The 19,437-nt window shown below is 36.2% G+C and overlaps 1 protein-coding gene and 1 long non-coding RNA gene across 2 annotated transcripts in view; one reads left to right on the top strand and one right to left on the bottom strand.

The window, feature by feature from the left end:
* akt3b (v-akt murine thymoma viral oncogene homolog 3b) overlaps positions 1–4,193 on the top strand; it is a 62,755-nt gene extending 58,562 nt beyond the window's left edge. The window contains exons 9-14 of the mRNA XM_041982515.1: positions 116–238; positions 337–465; positions 659–873; positions 1,413–1,500; positions 2,459–2,561; positions 3,447–4,193. Of these exons, the coding sequence (XP_041838449.1) occupies positions 116–238; positions 337–465; positions 659–873; positions 1,413–1,500; positions 2,459–2,561; positions 3,447–3,532 (744 nt within the window). The 3' untranslated portion in view covers positions 3,533–4,193. The remainder of the gene's footprint in view (positions 1–115; positions 239–336; positions 466–658; positions 874–1,412; positions 1,501–2,458; positions 2,562–3,446) is intronic.
* Positions 4,194–18,053: 13,860 nt separating this feature from the next.
* On the bottom strand, positions 18,054–18,862 carry LOC121637703. Its single transcript, XR_006009926.1, has 3 exons — positions 18,677–18,862; positions 18,389–18,470; positions 18,054–18,141 (listed from the first exon to the last, which is right to left on the bottom strand). It is a non-coding gene; the product is annotated as an uncharacterized LOC121637703 (long non-coding RNA).
* Between the last annotated feature and the right edge of the window lie 575 nt (positions 18,863–19,437).

The following is a 19,437-nucleotide window of genomic DNA, read 5'->3' as shown; positions in this document are numbered from 1 at the left end:
GATTTGAAATTAAATTCATTAGATTGAATGGGAACAAATAAAACTAGGAAGACTCTTTAAAACTGTGTGAATGTGGATGAAGGGCGTTTAGTGTGTGAACTGTTTCTGTGTGCAGCTGTTTTTCCACCTGTCAAGAGAGCGAGTGTTTTCAGAAGACCGCACTCGTTTCTACGGCGCCGAGATCGTTTCTGCTTTAGACTACCTGCATTCTGCCAAGATCGTCTACCGAGACCTGAAGGTAAGCTGCTCATCCTCGTCTGACGCACCACACGCTTTTTGTAGTGAAACACGTTCAGCTGGACAAACCAAACTACTTTCTTTTGACCTCCCCGACAGCTGGAGAACCTCATGTTGGACAAAGACGGCCACATTAAGATCACTGATTTTGGCCTCTGTAAAGAAGGCATCACTGACACTGCCACCATGAAGACCTTCTGTGGAACACCGGAGTACCTGGCTCCTGAGGTCAGAGGACCAACATTTTCATGTTGTAGCTCACGTGTTGGTGACATAAGCCATGAAAGCTGCATCCACTCTGAGCGCTTGTGGTATATTTTGGTGATAAGCTTCTTCATATTGGTCTGTTTTAGCTCCTTTAGAGGGAACTTCATCAAATCCAGGTCTCGGTGGGTAAAGTGCCTGACTTGTGTGTTATCAGGTGCTGGAGGACAATGACTACGGGCGGGCAGTAGACTGGTGGGGTTTGGGCGTGGTGACGTATGAGATGATGTGTGGCCGCCTGCCGTTCTACAACCAGGACCACGAGAAGCTGTTTGAGCTCATCCTCATGGAAGAGATCAAGTTCCCACGAACGCTGTCGGCTGACGCCAAGTCGCTGCTGTCAGGGCTGCTAATCAAGGACCCCAATAAACGGTACACACACACACACACACAGATTTTAATTAAATTTTCAGGAATAAAGAAACGGGTGGTCCGGATCATCGTCGGGATCCAGGAATTTTTGAAGGATTCTTTACTATTTAGAGATAGGGATGGTTTTAAAGCTTTAAGCCATCGGATGACGAGTCGATGGCAACATGACATCACGGTAGATGTCATCATAACCCGACTACGTTTGACCCACATAATGTTGATATTCTGGATCTGGTGAGTTACCAAACAGCTTAATATAATATTACATATATTTTTTTTTGACTCGGTATATAATATAAAACCAGATTTAGATCCAGGCCATGTGATCCAGGACAGGTTTGAACAGGACTGTGTTGTTCAGGACGAAGTTGGCACCATGTTGTCTCATCCTTGATGTATTTTCTGTCTCTGATAAGGAAGCTGGTAAAAACTGAAGCTTCTGAGTCAACTCGTTCCCCCGAGCTATTTTGGGATCTGGAGACTTTATGAGGAGACATTTGATGCTGGTTTTAAGATCTTCTTCTGTGTGTTTCTGACAGGTTGGGCGGCGGACCGGATGATGCGAAGGAGATCATGCGGCACAATTTCTTTGGCACAGTCGACTGGCAGGACATCTATGACAAGAAGGTGAGAGCAGGATTTGCTGCTGGATGATCTCATCGGAGGGTTTCAGAATTTGTCTGGGTTGTAGTCGCTAAAACAAAAAACTAAATGGCCTCATCTTCATCCAGGCCTCATCTTCATCCAGGCGCAGCACAGGATCTCCAGTGAGCAGAGGTTTTGCGTTAAAAGGAAGAAAATCACGATTTAATAACTTGATTGTGCTTTTTGGGCTCTAGTGGCCTTTATTTTTAACAGTAGCTTCACAGGAAAGGGGTCAGAGAGCGGGGTTCGGATCTGTACATGGGGGGGCTGCTCAGCCAGTTGAGCCGAACAGCACCCCAATCGGGGAGTGTGCTCACCTGCATGTGCACACGGGGGTGGAGGAAAGTTATGAACGTGTGACCATGTATCATCAGAAAGGACGAGCCATTAATTAAATCTGTGTTCCTCAGTCCTGGTCCTCAGGACCCCCTGGCTCAGGGTTTTAGATGGTTCCAGCTCCAGCACGCCAGAGTCGGATTAACCGAACTGCTAAATGTGAATGAGCCGTTGATTGGAGTTGGGTGTGTTATGGACACCTGTAAAACACGCAGGGTCCCCGAGGACCTCCTGAACATGAATAAGGTAACATCAACGACATGGTCATCTTGCAGCATCCTCTGATTTAAGGCCGGACCACTGTCAGAACCATCATAAATAAGGTGATTTACCACTGAGACAAGATACTCGCATGCCCCAGGTCAGCTTCTTTCACAGAGATGATGTCAAATTCAGATTTTAATGTGACATTAATGAGTTAATGTGTTAAAAAAATTAAGGTGCAAATTTCAAAGATTTTTCTCTTCATTAATGGTTCATTTTGACTTTAAATGTAGGCTGTGTATTTTTACAATGATCTGAAAGCAGGGATCTAGAGCATAAAAAGCCCTTTCAAGCTGTTTCTGGGCCTGGAACTCACCGACCTGCTTCCTGTCTGTCCCAGCTGGTCCCGCCCTTCCAGCCGCAGGTCAGCTCGGAGACCGACACGCGCTACTTCGATGAAGAGTTCACAGCACAGACCATCACCATCACTCCACCAGAAAAGTGTAAGGATGGCCATAAATCCTGTCTTCACCTCATGTTCAGTCGCTGCTTGTGTGGTGGAGTTAATCCGGCCTTGCTGTGGTTTTACTGGTCATAGCTGCTCTAACATCCTCTGTGTTCATGGTCTGCTGTGCGTCTTGGTCACCTTCACCATTTCAGGAGCTTTAGAAGTAAAAGTTGAGTCAGTCGAGTTTTATGCCCTCTTGATTGGTCGTCACGGTCCTCTGACTTTAATCCAGGAAACGGTCGGGTTGTTTTGCTGAGCAGGTGTGAAGCTCTGCTTTGAATCTGCTGCTGTGTAGTTTTACATCTTTACCCCCCGACACCTGTTGTCCCAAATTTCTTTTTATTTTCTTTGTTTTTACTTACTTGTATTCATGTATTTATGTTTGAATTTATGTCTCACGTCTTCTTTTTTTGTGTGATGTGTGAAATTTGTGTTTAAACTGTGTTTTCATGTGGATTCAAGCGTGCGTCTGCAGGGTTTGTACCAGTTATTGAGGCTAATTTGACTCCATAGTGACCTTGTCATACTTAGACAACGAGGTTTAAAGGTTTTGTTGTTTTTTCCCGTCACCTGTCATCACGGGCTCATGTGGTTTTTACCTGGTTCGTACCATTGCTGAGACTAGCATGATGGTGACAGTAAAAATTCAGATATGGCTTCGATGTTGTTGCAGATCAGAAGGTTTTTAATCACATCAGATTCAGCAGTGAGATCAGAAACAAGTGTCTCAGAACGAAGTTCAACCCACGGAACAAGTCTGTTGTTTTAGTGACCAAACCAAGACGCAGCAGCATGTTAGCATGTTAGCATTCTGTCTGCGTTGAAACAAGCCTATACGCGTGTAACAGAAAAATCTGTGTGTGTGTGTGTGTGTGGACAGATGACGAGGACGGGATGGACGCAGCAGACAACGAGCGACGGCCTCATTTCCCACAGTTCTCCTACTCAGCCAGCGGACGGGAGTGAGCTCTCCGGCTGCTTCGCCCCATTCGTGGCCATTTTGAGGAAAACACGTAGCCATTCTCGGGAAGGAAAAAGTCAAAAAGGAAAAAAAACATTCTCCCTTCTTTTTCTCCTCGTCTGCTACCTCGCAGACGGGTGGAGGTCTTTTTAGGGACTTCAGAGGTTTTGCACAGTGGGACAGACTCCAGCTGGTCTCCCCACACTAAAAAAAGTCTCCCACATTTTCAGCGCTATCTACTGCAGAAGGCAATGTTTTTGTTATTTATTTTCTCTGTCAGTGTTAAGTTGTTGACGCTGGTTGCGTTAACCGTTTTTTGTTTGTTTGTTTGTACCCGTTTTCGTCTTCTTTTGACTTTTTTGCACTTGGTTTGGAAAAGTCGTTTTAGGGAACAAGAAACCAAAAATGTTGCCTTACATGTGCAGACATTTCGTATCGTACCGACAGGGTGTTTGGTTTGTTGTTTTCTCTCTTTGGGGTGGGCGGGTCTTCGGTTGTTATGGGTCGTAGTTGAGAATAAGTGCATGGCTCGTGGTTCACTCATTTCAAATGACAAAACAAAAAATGAATCTTCCTCATTGTTTGCCATGGCAGTGCACATTTGCCAATCCTGTGGCAATTTAAAAAAAAGAAAGATTAAAAAAAAAAGCAGAAAATGAGAATTGATGAGTGTGTATTATTTCTTTCATCGCTGCTGTTTGACCACTGTACTGTGTTTTTATTTGAACACGTTCATTTCATTTAAAATTCCTTGTTTTTCTGAAAAGCTAAACTCACTCAGGCACCACAGAGCACAACAACCATCAGACTCTGGAAGGACTTCCTCTGTTCTCTCCTCCTCTTCCTCCTCTTTTCTGTCTCTTGTAGAAGAAGGATTAGTGGATGTTTACAGACGAGCGTGGCTTCAAGTATGTCTGGATTACTGCATGTATGTGGGACGTGGGGTGATAGCGTGCAAACACCGACGTTTCTTCATCGTCGTCCGTAATGATCAGCTGCAGACCTCAAACTAACCAGATGTGGCGTTTTTCACAACTATCATCCGACTGAGGCCGTGGCTTTTTTTCATTTGTGTTTTAGTTTTATTGTGTTACTTCCTGTTTGTGCATCCTCATATTTCCTGTGAATTTCATCTTCCTAAAAGATGGTTGAAATGCTGCTATAACCCGGAGTCTTTTTATCTGTGTGTTTATTTCCCTAAAATGAGTCAAAAGTTGACAAACCCAGACATAATGACGACGTGAGGACATCATGATGACATAATGACAACATGAGGACATCATTAGGACATAATGACGGCATAATGAGGATATCATGAGGACATCATGACGACATGAGGACATCATGATGACATAATGACAACATGAGGACATCATTAGGACATAATGACGACATAATGAAGATATCATGAGGACATAATGATGACATGAGGACATCATGCAGACATAATGACGTCATGAGGACATCATTAGGACATAATGAGGATATCATGAGGACATAATGACGACATGAGGACATGCAGACATGACGACATGAGGACATCATGACGACATGAGGACATCATGATGACATAATGACAACATGAGGACATCATTAGGACATAATGAGGACATCATGATGACATAATGACAACATGAGGACATCATTAGGACATAATGACTACATAATGAGGACGTGAGGACATCATGCAGACATAATGACGTCATGAGGACATCATTAGGACATAATGACGACATAATGAGGATATCATGAGGACATAATGACGACATGAGGACATCATGACTACATAATGACGGTATAATGACGACATGAGGACATCATGCAGACATAATGACGACATGAAATCATGACGACATAATGACGACATGAGGACATAATGAGGACATCATGACGACATGAGGACATAATGACGACGACATGAGGACATCATGATGACATGACGAGGACATGGGGACATAATGACGACATCATGAGGACATCATGACGACATGAGGACATCACGATGACATAATGACGACATGACGACATACTGACGACATAATGAGGACATAATGATGACATCATGACGACATAATGAGGACATATTGACGACATGGCCTCAGCGTGGTCAGTTTGAAGGGAAACTGTAATGTCCTGCAGATTTGTCATTTAAACCTGGTAAAATAGGTAAATGTGTGAGGGTTCCTTCACAGGTTTGGGGAGATGAGAGGTGTAGAGGTGTGTAGCAGCCAGTAATGTTGTCATTTTGGCCATCTTCAAGGTAAAGTCACTAATGTAATAGGTTATTACATCACTGACTGGTTAGTGCTAATGTAAGAAGAGCCCTTAAAAATGTAATAACTAGCCTATAACGTAATAATAGGACTGCATTTATTGGAAATAAAATAGTTTTTGCTGTTTTTGTGTAGTTTGCTCGTCAAAAAGAGAAAACTAGATGTGATGACGTAGTTTTAATTTCATTTCTCTCTTCAGCTACAGTTATAAGAGCCTGTATCTGAAATATCTGTTGTACCAAACCTTTATTTACATACATCAGTTCATGATTTCATGTCAGTACACTGTCAAATAAAATTTCAAACATTTTCAAGGAAATTCCTCAAACGATCATAAAAACCTCAAAAAAAAGTCTTAAAAATATTTTATTTCCCAGAAATGCAATCCAATGTGTGTGTATAGTTTCAGCTGCAGTTTCTACGTTTTCAATGGATTTTTTTTTGTGATAGACCAACAACTTCGTAGCTTTATTATATTATTGTCAAGGCATTTTTTTTTGTTGTTGTTGACACTTAAAATGGCCAAAAGCCTTTAACGTGACTGGCTGCTACCAGCTGTTTTCAGATTGCCTTTCATGCTGCAGGTTATTGCTACTGAGCAGAAAGTGTTCGACTGAAACATCCAGCAGCACAGAAAAGACTGTTTTCTGTCACGATTGAGAGGAAAAATAGCTGCACACAGTCTGTTTGTAGATAAAAATTATAAATAAAGTTTATACAAACTACCAGAGACGAGGCTCAAGAGACGGGGGACGGCCCCACACTTTTTAAATCCACTCCTGTCCCACCCAGAACTACGCCGATCTGTCCCACCAGTCCTCGCTTCCTCCTTTTTTACTGTAACGTTTGTTTATGTTGGTGTTTTAAGCAGAGTTACCTTGTATGTTTGAAAAAGGCACATTTTGAAAGTCGCTGAAAAATGATGATGGACGCATTATTAACTTAAATCTCTTTTTTTAATGTTTTGAGTTTAAGTTGTTTTTCTTTTGTTTTTTTCTTACCAAACATTAGAGCAAGATCTCAATATTGGACTTGCATTGCTGTGGTAGTATTTATTTTGAATTAAATTAAAATGAATAAATTTCAGGCTTTCTGCTGTTGTGGCTGTTTTTTTTGTTTGTTTTTGTTTTTTGTGCTCAGAGCTGAGGATCAGCAGCTAGAAGCGAGTTAATTCATGCAAGTTAAAGAACCACACGGGTTATCTGATAAAAGAAACACACTTCAGTAATAACAATAAAAATGAAGCAAATCTGTAATAGGCCTGCTTTATTTCTGAATGGATGGTTTTATAAGCTGATGAGAAAGAAGTTGATTAAATATTGAGTTTACAGCAAAGCTGAACGTGCTACATAAGAGGTCAGGCAAGCTGGGTGTTTGCAAGAAAAAGAGGAAGACCATCTGAAAAAGGGGCATTTTAAGTATCACAACATGCCACAAGGTCTTGTTCAGGGCCACAATCAGCCGGCCAGAACAGGTAAATAATGACTACCACTTCCCTTTGCTTTAGTTAAAGAAGTGTTTCATCAAAACATTTACTTTTCACCTTTCTAAGGAAGTGATGTTGGTCATTTACACGTTTGATTCGGTACAAATCACCAAATATTTAAGCACAGGGGTCTGGAACTGGAAATCCCGTATTTCACATCATGATTAGTCATTTCGAGATCTAGAAGTTATTTTAAATGTACGTACGTGTATATTTCTACATGTAATAATCCTCATCACACAAAGTCTGTTCTGTAGAGTAAGAACAAGTGACCCCCCGCCTTGGTAATTATTTATATTTCAACACAAAAAATGAAACCTCACGTAGACTAATGAGGAATTACTGTTAAAAAATTGTAGTTAATGTCATTTTCACATTTACCAAATTCATGCCGTGGATCCTCTGATGGGCCGGTTTTGGCCCCTGGGCCGCATGTTTGACACCTCTGGTCTAGCTGGACACTTTTGGAGTAGTAAAGGGAACATTTGTGAGACTGTAAATATCTGTGTGTGTGTGTAACTGGCGAAGAATAAATGAAGATGGCACAAAGGAAAAACATTTCAGACTGAACATGAATATCTATTAGAAATTATGCAGATCCATCAGAATGTCAAAATAAGCGAATATTTTAAGAAATCTGTTCCAACATTAACGTTTCACACAGCGTCCCGACTTTTATGGCGTTCGGGGTGTAAGACGCCTGCCTGCCTGTAAGGAAGAGCTGGAAGCTCAGCTTTGCCACCACATGGATAAAGAAAGCAGCTTCCGGCTGAAAAGAGGTCAAATGAGACGTAATTATATTACAGAGATGTGTGGAGGAGCAAACGTAAAGCATTCAACATAAGTCGACCATGTGTAAAAATGAAAAAGTGGTTAAAACTGGCTATCTTTAAATATTTTAGGCTCTCATTCATTACTCCTGAGCTCTTCAAGGCCCCTGCTGGACCTCTCCATGGCTTCGTTAGCTCTTGGATAGGATACACCTGAGTGCAGGTGCTTTACTTCTCTCTCCCTCAGAAGAAGTGGTAAAGGTATGGGATCCATTGTCTGAGACTAAGTAGGAAGGGTTTCCTTCGTGGCTGAAAACAGTGGTCAGAAACGGGATAACTACATCAGTTACGACGGAAGGAGCAAATGCTACATCAGGACACTCTGAAACTGTGAAACACAGCAGCAACCATGTCTGGAACCGCTCCTGTAGCAGGAAGTGGAAGCCTGGAAAGAAGCAAGACCAAGACATGACCTCAAGGAGCACGTATGATGTGGGGCAGGTGCATGACCCATTGCATTGACTCAGTCTTTGTTGGGTTAGAGTCCATCTTTGGATGTGGTGTGTTCTAGGGAAAGACTAAGATGCTGATTGAACTTACATTCACTCATATTCAGTATGAGTCCCGCTTCATTCAAGGCATGCAGTTCTCTCCGTAGGCTGGCACACGCACAGGTTGGCACCTGCTGGGTGGTGCCATAGCAAATCATCAAGGTAGGATCATACAACTGGAAGGCCAGCTAGTACGGTGGACATCATTTTTTTAAATGCTGTAATAAACGCATTAATGTCACAGATATCTGGGTGTAGAAGCATCTGATGATCTGCAGAAGCTGGCCTCTGGCAGGTTAGTGAGCAGTTCGTCCATGTGTGGCGAGGCTTGGCATTTCCTCCACCTCTCCTCTGAGTGGAAACCCATGGAGATGCATCAATGTGATCAAGGAGCTCTTGTCCTGCAGATCTTTAAGCTCCTCCCTCAGCTTCTGTTGCACTAGAATTGGTTGTGGTTTCAGTTTAATTTTGTGCACAAATCCTTTTGCACATCCAGCTTCCCTTACCTGGGCCTGAGGAGCAGTCAGTGTGTAGCTGGTTTTGTGTTGTGAGGGTTGCAGGTTGTGGGTCTGGGGCTTGTTGTAGAAATGACTTTGTTACCTTCAATGTGCATATCCAGGGCAGTGAAAAGACTCAGGCCAAGCAAAGCTTCCAGCTTTCTTCTTCTTCTTCTCTTTGCTGTAGGTAGGATGGGCAGATCGAGCCAAATATAGATATTATCAATACCAGGGCTAGTATTGGTATCGATTGATACCAGTGTGGTGACATCGTTATTCTACTTACAGAGTACTTTAGGGGAAAAGCCAAATACTAATAGAATAATAATAATAATAGAAGCCACCAGTAGTAGGGTTTGTTTTTGTTTAGCTAATTTACACTCTTGACTTTGTTTTTCTCAAACTAAAGTTTAAGAAAAGTTAATAAGTTTATTTTCTTATTTCGTGACATTGTTGATTTTATCTTGTTTACAAATAAAAAAAAAGCTTAAATTTAAATTTTAAGTTCTGCCATTTAGTTTCTTGATAAAACATGTTTTATTTGACAGTAATCTTTATATTGTGTTTAATTATAATAATGATCAATTATAAAATGCAAAATCATTAAATGATGGTGAAATTTCAAGCAAACAGGATGGATATCAGTGGTGGTATCAGCAATTCTTGCCCTGGATTTACTTGGTATTGGATTGATACCAGAATTTGAGGTATGGCCTCGTTCACAGTCACACCTCACTCACTGTAGCAGCACTTCTACAGCGCCCTCTCCTGGTGCTCATCCACAAACCCAAGCACCCAAAACAATATAAACTTGTGCACCAGTTTTTCCTCCTATATTCAAATATGTCTAATGTAAAATCACTCTGTATATTTAATTAAGTTTTGGACCAAATGATTTCAGCTGTAATATTTGGGATCCTTGTGTTTGGTTGATTATTATTATTATTATTGTTAGTTGGTGTTGTATCGTTGGAAAGTCCTGATCATCTTGGTGCTGTACATGCCAGAGCGAGGACCACTCCAGGACTGAGGCATGCCAGAAGAAACTGGACTGAAAAAAAAGACTTTCATACAGTAAATATTGAACATGATCATTCAGATCTAATTAATAAATCTATGATTTAAATATTTATTACTACATGCTTGTCAGGCGAGCCAGAGGGAGAAGCCGGAAACAAGCGCAGGTACAAAGCCGAAGTGTTTAATGAAGCCTGTAGCACAGATGTCTGGGGAACACAGACAAACAACACAAGCATCAGTCTGGACGGGGAGTTTCTATAGGGAGACAACCAGGTGCAGACTGATGATGATGATGATGATGGGAAGCAGGTGAGATCCAAGATGGCTGGAACAGAGGGATTCTGGGTAATGTAGTGCAGGAACCAGTGGTTAGTACTCAGGAGAAGTGGAGCGTACCCGAGAGGCGGGTGTAGGCATGACAATGGTAAGGTTCTTTAAATAGAAATTTAATTTATATCACCTTATTCATGCACCTATAAACCAGTACTCAAGCTGAAGGTTTTATTAACCTCTGACGGGGATAAACTCAGCTAAAAGACTCTAACAACCACTGGTGTCCGGACCAAACACAGTTTAACCCCCAAACAATGATATGGGAACATAAAAAATCCTGAGAACTGTACTGTCTACTTTCTGCTAATTTGTCCACACAAACCAGGAGTCACATGAAAGCAGAGACTCTGCTGATACAAAGACCTCTGTCTCATCACCGTAGGACAGAAACTCTGGGGCTCGCAACCAGAACCAGAAACCAGGTCTTTCGTTTGCTGTGTTTCAAAAGAACCATGAAGGTCCTGCTGGTTTCCATGGATATGAAGGAGGTTCATAGTGAAGGATTCACTCTTCCTATCATAGACTGTCCTTAGCTTCACTTCTTTCTGGATCCTCGTGGTGTTTCTAGGGTAAATGTGGGGCTAGCCCTGCATCCTCTCTCCCCAGGGCTGTTCACGCTTATCATTGTGGAAGAAATGTAACTTATTATGCCTTATTGCTTCATATATTCACTTCATTAAGGGTTCATTTATCCCATTATTTCTTTCATTATATACATTTCTTCATTGAATGTTACTAGATTTCACATTTTATGACACTTTTTACATTGTACATTTTCACTCATCATGCTTTAATTCACTTTTTAAGGTTTATTCTCTTCATATACATGCTCTGTTAAAAGTTCACTACGAGGGTAAGATGACCTTTATCTGGTCCTTCTTCAGACCCGTAGTCACACTGGTTCTTGTGGAGACAACTATGTGAGGTTGCTTTGATGCCAGTCCTGGGAGTTGTGTGTCCACCCAAGGTCTTCAGGAAGGAGGATTCTTTCAACAGAAATGTAGAACTTTTGTTTTCCTCTTGCCTCCCCAGAGTCTCCTCTGACTTTATGCGAGTCAGATGATGCTCTCCTTGCTGCAAGTATTTGTTCTTTTTACTAAACTTTGTCACACTTTCTCTTAACCAGACTCTGGTAATTCATTTTTCTACAGCACCACTGAACCACTCTCTATTGCACAAATATTAGAAGGTGGACTTAGGGGAATCGGAAGATATGGGGCGGCACATCATGTTTCATTGTACGCCGATGATCTTCTCCTGTATGTTAGCGATCCTTTGACAAGCCTCCCACCTATCCTCTCACTCTTAGACTCAAATAGTGTTTTTTTATGGTTATAAATTGAACATAAAGTGAATATTTTGTGATAAGTCAATTGTTATGGCTATGGAAATTCCAGCATTATTGATGCCATTTAAAGCAGCTAAAGTGGACATAAAATACTTATATAATAGTTATGATAGTTACACGGTCCATGCAATCACTGAAAGACGATTAAACAAGAGTATTATTATTCAACTATTTTTATTCAACTATTATTATTCAACTATTATTAGACAACTATTATTATTCAACTATTATTATTCAACTATTATTATTCAACTATTTTTATTCAACTATTATTATTCAACTATTATTAGACAACTATTATTATTCAACTATTATTAGACAACTATTATTATTCAACTATTATTATTCAACTATTATTAGACAACTATTATTATTCAACTATTATTATTCAACTATTATTAGACAACTATTATTATTCAACTATTATTAGACAACTATTATTAGACAACTATTATTATTCAACTATTATTATTCAACTATTATTAGACAACTATTATTATTCAACTATTATTAGACAACTATTATTATTAAGCTATTATTATTCAACTATTATTATTCAACTATTATTATTCAACTATTATTAGACAACTATTATTATTCAATTATTAGACAACTATTATTAGACAACTATTATTATTCAACTATTATTATTCAACTATTATTAGACAACTATTATTATTCAATTATTATTAGACAACTATTATTAGACAACTATTATTATTCAACTATTATTAGACAACTATTATTATTCAACTATTATTATTCAATTATTATTAGACAACTATTATTAGACAACTATTATTATTCAATTATTATTATTCAACTATTATTATTCAATTATTATTAGACAACTATTATTAGACAACTATTATTATTCAATTATTATTAGACAACTATTATTAGACAACTATTATTATTCAATTATTATTATTCAACTATTATTAGACAACTATTATTATTCAATTATTATTAGACAACTATTATTAGACAACTATTATTAGACAACTATTATTAGACAACTATTATTATTCAACTATTATTAGACAGCTATTATTATTCAACTATTATTAGACAACTATTATTAGACAAGTATTATTATTCAACTATTATTAGACAACTATTATTATTCAACTATTATTAGACAACTATTATTATTCAACTATTATTATTCAACTATTATTAGACAACTATTATTATTCAACTTTTATTATTCAACTATTATTATTCAACTATTATTAGACAACTATTATTAGACAACTATTATTAGACAACTATTATTATTCAACTATTATTAGACAACTATTATTATTCAACTATTATTAGACAACTATTATTATTCAACTATTATTAGACAACGATTGTTATTCAACTATTATTATTCAACTATTATTATTCAACTATTATTAGACAACTATTATTATTCAACTATTATTAGACAACTATTATTATTCAACTATTATTATTCAACTATTATTAGACAACTATTATTATTCAACTATTATTAGACAACTATTATTATTCAACTATTATTAGACAACTATTATTATTCAACTATTATTAGAAAACTATTATTATTCAACTATTATTATTCAACTATTATTAGACAACTATTATTATTCAACTATTATTAGACAACTATTATTATTCAACTATTATTAGACAACTATTATTAGACAACTACTATTATTCAACTATTATTATTCAACTATTATTAGACAACTATTATTATTCAACTATTATTAGACAACTATTATTATTCAACTATTATTATTCAACTATTATTAGACAACTATTATTATTCAACTATTATTAGACAACTATTATTATTCAACTATTATTAGACAACTATTATTAGACAACTACTATTATTCAACTATTATTATTCAACTATTATTAGACAACTATTATTATTCAACTATTATTAGACAACTATTTTTATTCAACTATTATTAGACAACTATTATTAGACAACTACTATTATTCAACTATTATTATTCAACTATTATTAGACAACTATTATTATTAAGCTATTATTATTCAACTATTATTATTCAACTATTATTATTCAACTATTATTAGACAACTATTATTATTCAACTATTATTATTCAACTATTATTATTCAACTATTATTAGACAACTATTATTATTCAACTATTATTAGACAACTATTATTATTAAGCTATTATTATTCAACTATTATTATTCAACTATTATTAGACAACTATTATTATTCAATTATTATTAGACAACTATTATTAGACAACTATTATTATTCAATTATTATTATTCAACTATTATTAGACAACTATTATTATTCAATTATTATTAGACAACTATTATTAGACAACTATTATTATTCAACTATTATTAGACAACTATTATTATTCAACTATTATTATTCAACTATTATTAGACAACTATTATTATTCAACTATTATTAGACAACTATTATTAGACAACTATTATTATTCAACTATTATTAGACAACTATTATTATTCAACTATTATTATTCAACTATTATTAGACAGCTATTATTATTCAACTATTATTAGACAACTATTATTATTCAACTATTATTAGACAACTATTATTATTCAACTATTATTATTCAACTATTATTATTCAACTATTATTAGACAACTATTATTATTAAACTTTTATTATTCAACTATTATTAGACAACTATTATTATTCAACTATTATTATTCAACTATTATTAGACAACTATTATTATTCAACTATTATTAGACAACTATTATTATTCAACTATTGTTATTCAACTATTATTATTCAACTATTATTATTCAACTATTATTATTCAACTATTATTAGACAACTATTATTTTTCAACTATTATTAGACAACTGTTATTATTCAACTATTATTATTCAACTATTATTAGACAACTATTATTATTCAACTATTATTATTCAACTATTATTATTCAACTATTATTAGACAACTATTATTATTCAACTATTATTATTCAACTATTATTAGACAACTATTATTATTCAACTATTATTAGACAACTATTATTATTCAACTATTATTAGACAACTATTATTATTCAACTATTATTATTCAACTATTATTAGACAACTATTATTATTCAACTATTATTATTCAACTATTATTATTCAACTATTATTAGACAACTATTATTATTCAACTATAATTATTCAACTATTATTATTCAACTATTATTATTCAACTATTATTATTCAACTATTATTAGACAACTATTATTATTCAACTATTATTAGACAACTATTTTTATTCAACTATTATTATTCAACTATTATTATTCAACTATTGTTAGACAACTATTATTGAATTTAAAGTAATATTCAGGTTACACTATAGTTGTCATGACTCTGCTCATCCTGGCAGTAGTGTGTGTGTGTATGTGTGTGTGTGTGTGTGTGTGTGTTGTGAAAGAAATGTTCATATATACTCATATAATAAATAGAATAAAACTTCTGTAGATTATGATGGTATTGATATGACTGTTGTTAAGAAAGTTATCAATGAATTTATCATTTCAGTCTGGTACATTTCCTAATAAAATGAAAATAACCAAAGTAATTCCACTGTATAAATCTGGGAATAAACACCAATTTACAAACTATAGACCAGTTTCACTACTTTCTCAATTCTCCAAAATTCTAGAAAAACTTTTTATAATTAGACTGGATAAATTCATAGAAAAATACAAAATACTTCATGAAAATCAATATGGATTCCGGGCAAATAGAGCAACATCAATGGCAATTATAGATTCTATAGAAGATATAACAAATTCATTTGATAAAAGATTGCACACAGTGGGATTATTTTTTTATTTGAAGAAAGCGTTTGATACAATTAACCATGATATTTTGTTGTATAAATTAGACCGATATGGGATTAGAGGTAAGGTACTTGACTGGATCAAAAGTTTTCTGATGGAAAGGAAGCAGTTTGTCAAGCTTGGGGACGTCTGCTCCACTAGTTTGGACATTTCTTGTGGTGTCCCACAGGGGTCAGTCTTGGGCCCCAAATTGTTCATTCTTTATATAAATGATTTGTGTAAGGTAACAAATGTGTTAAAGTTGGTCTTATTTGCAGATGATACCAGTGCATTTTGTTCTAGCAGTAATCTCCAGTTGTTAATAGAGGAGATTAACATAGAAATAAAAAAATGAAATTATGGTTTGATCGAAATAAATGATCATTAAATTTGACGAAAACCAAAATAATGGTGTTTGGAAATGATCAAACAAATTTGCAGACTGAAATTATGTTGGATGGGGTAGAGCTTGAAAGAGTGAATAAAATCAAATTTTTAGGGTTGATAATAGATGAACAAATTAGCTAGAAACAACACATTAGACATACCCACAGTAAAGTTTCAAGAAGTTTAGCAGTATTAAATAAAGCAAAACAGAATTTAGATCATAAATCACTACATACTCTTTATTGCTCGTTAGTTCTTTCATATTTTAATTACTGTGCAGAAGTTTGGGGTAATAATTACAAAACAATAGTACATCCACTATTTGTTCTCCAAAAGAAAGCCATAAGGATCATCCATGGGGCAGGTTATAGGAACCATACCAGTTCATTATTTTTGCAGTCAAAATTATTAAAACTGAAAGACATTATTAATTTACAGACTATACAAATTTTATTTAAGGCAAAACACAAATTACTACCTGCAAATATTCAAGGACTGTTTACAGAGAGGGAAGGGGGTTATCTTTTGAGAGGGAAATTTAATTATAAGGTCAGAAGGGTAAAAACAAGGAGGAGATGTTTCTGTATTTCTGTTTGTGGAGTAAAATTGTGGAATAAGTTGAATGTGGAGCTCAAGGAATGTCCAAATTTAAAGCAATTTAAAAAAATGTTTAAAGATTTTGCTTTCACACAATATATGAATGAAGAAGCTTCTTTTTGAAATATGTATTTTTTGTGTTGGTTTAAGATGAACTACTTGCAATGGTTGAACAATATGAAATTATTATATGTGTATTGTGATATAGGACTGTAAAGTTCAGATGGTAAATTAACAGGAAGTGGAAAATATTATTTTAACTTTGGAGAAGGGGTGGGATTTAATAAGTTTTACTTCTTCCCTCCCCTTTTCGAGCATGACCTTTGTTTCATTTTTCTTTTTTGTAATTTGAATTCGCATGGCTGTACATGTGGTTTTGTATGTGCTCGAAATAAACTACTACTACTACTACTACTATAATAATCACATGTATATTCAGTTTTCATTATTAATTTATTATTGTTAATCCATTCACTATTACGTTTTCATAGTGTGTGTTCTCATTCTACAGAATACTGAAGTTACAGTTTTCATTGTGTGTGTGTGTGTGTGTGTGTGTATTTGTGTGTGTGTGTGTGTGTGTGGGTGTGTGTGTGTGTGTGTGTGTGTGTGTGTGTGTGTGTGTGTGTGTGTGTTTATAACTGTGCATTACCGCCACCAAGCAGTGTCTGAAACTGACGTCAGAACGTGGGAGTGAATTTTGAACTCAACACTCCCCACTAGTGGATGAATTGACTTCATAACCATGGCAACATAAAAGATGCACAGAAGTATGAGGCAACATGTGGCGTTAGAAACGTACGTACTTATTTACATAAGTAAGGGAGCATAAATGGGCTGTTACTGGTTGTCTTCATGGTGTCCTCAGGAAGATGATCACTAATATAACTTAAACGTAATCCACTTCTCACTTCATCATAAATATTAGTGAAGATGTTAGCCTAGCATTTTCTTTGGTTGGTTTATTTATTAGGACATGATTTGTATTTGTATGTACCGAAAAAACTTTCCATTTTGAGAATATTAAACTGATCTCAGAACAGTATTTAGATGCTGTTTTATCCTGTGATCAACACTAACTTTATACTTGATCATACCCACATAAATCACCATGGCAAACAAGTGCAGCTTCACTCAGTAAAACTGAGACCCTTTCTGAACTTGTCACATGCAGACATGACTCTGCTTGCTGCAAAAAATAACACAACACTCGACGAACTGCATGCAAAGATTATTATTAAAGATTATCACAGAGGTGGGAGAAGAGTTTCTTTACTGTGGATGCGCTGATGTAGTTTCAGACTTCCCAACTGGCTGAAACTCTTCCCACACCGGTCACAGGCGTACGGCTTTTCTCCGGTGTGGATGCGCTGGTGTTGTTTCAGCCTGGACAGCCACCTGAAGGATTTTCCACAATCACAGCGGTGTTGTTTGTCCACAGTTGGGGTCTGATGAGCCGACAGTCCTTCACTGGGCCCACCTTTCTCTTCATCATGAGGCCTGGCTTGACATTGATTCTATGAAGCAAAGACAGAAGGAAAGATATACTGTTACCATGGTGACCACTGAAAAAATAATAATTAGGCTACTTATTATATCTAGAAAAGTTAAACATTACACCAAAGTTTTGTTATTAGCTTTTTAATCAAGATAATTTATTAACACTTCTGTTCACCAAACTCCAGAAAAGCTCGGAAACTGTTTAAAAAGGACTAAATCAGATATTAGCTTATAATTTTGAATGACAACAAAAAAGTGATTTACTTCTGCTGGCAGGGAAGACAGTTGATGGTTTTTCTCCTCAATTGAAACTTCCTCCTCTTCTTCCTTCATTTTTTAATCTGCTCTGAAAAAAAATACAAAAAGAGACACAAAGTCAGAGAAGAAAAATCAGAAACTGGGACAAAGACAGCAGATAAAGAAACACTTCAATCCCAGATACAGAAAAAAATACAAGTCTATTAGTCTGACTAAAAATAAGTTAATATACTTTTTAATAAGAACTCTCCTGTAAACTACGTCAGTTCCAGTGAAGCAAGGAGCTGTTCTTACCGCTTGTGGGGTAAAATGCTGTCAATCTGCAGGTTTCTGAGCTTCGTCACAGAGGTCAGAACGTACTGAAGTTTGACTGGTGGACTGAGGATTTCCATGGAAACCAGTTCAGATGAGGCCAGTTCCAGAAGTCTTTTAAACATAAGCGTGAAGCAGAGTCGTCACATCAAGGTGTTGCTAAGATACGTCCTCACTTTCTGTCACTGCCACCGAATTTACACTTTAATTTTTAGGCAACATTGTGAGCTGTAGACCAACGTAGCTCCAGATGTATACATTCATGGCATGAAATTCCAGCATTTTAGAGTATATTTAAAGACTCACTATGTAACTTTCTGACATTAAATTTTACGGGGAGACTAAATGGGAGTTGTGATTAAATTTCTTATATTGTTTTACATGTTGTGCTCAGAATGGTAATTGTCTTATCTTATTATTTTTTTCTTGTATAAACAACATCTGTTGTGAATTCTCCAAGTGACGGACTTGTGTTCTTACTCTGAAGGAAGCGTTTACATTGTACTAGTTAGAGTAGTTCCGCTTCCGGCTCGCCGCGTAGTTCATACGATGTGTTCAGCGCCTTAATGCAGTCCTTGACGATGTAAGTTATGTTCATATCTGAAGAAAGTAGGGCATGAATATGACCAGTTAAGACTACTAGTGTTGTTTAGTAGGGGACATGTTTACACTCGCTAACATATGTGAGTTGCAGCTGATGTTATGTTGTGGATTAGCCGTTAGCTACGTCCCGTAGCTGCTAA

Source organism: Melanotaenia boesemani, chromosome 4 (assembly GCF_017639745.1).
Source record: "Melanotaenia boesemani isolate fMelBoe1 chromosome 4, fMelBoe1.pri, whole genome shotgun sequence".
NCBI lineage: Eukaryota > Metazoa > Chordata > Actinopteri > Atheriniformes > Melanotaeniidae > Melanotaenia > Melanotaenia boesemani.
Note: the sequence above shows the minus strand (reverse complement) of the source record. Positions and strands in the feature narration are given on the sequence as shown.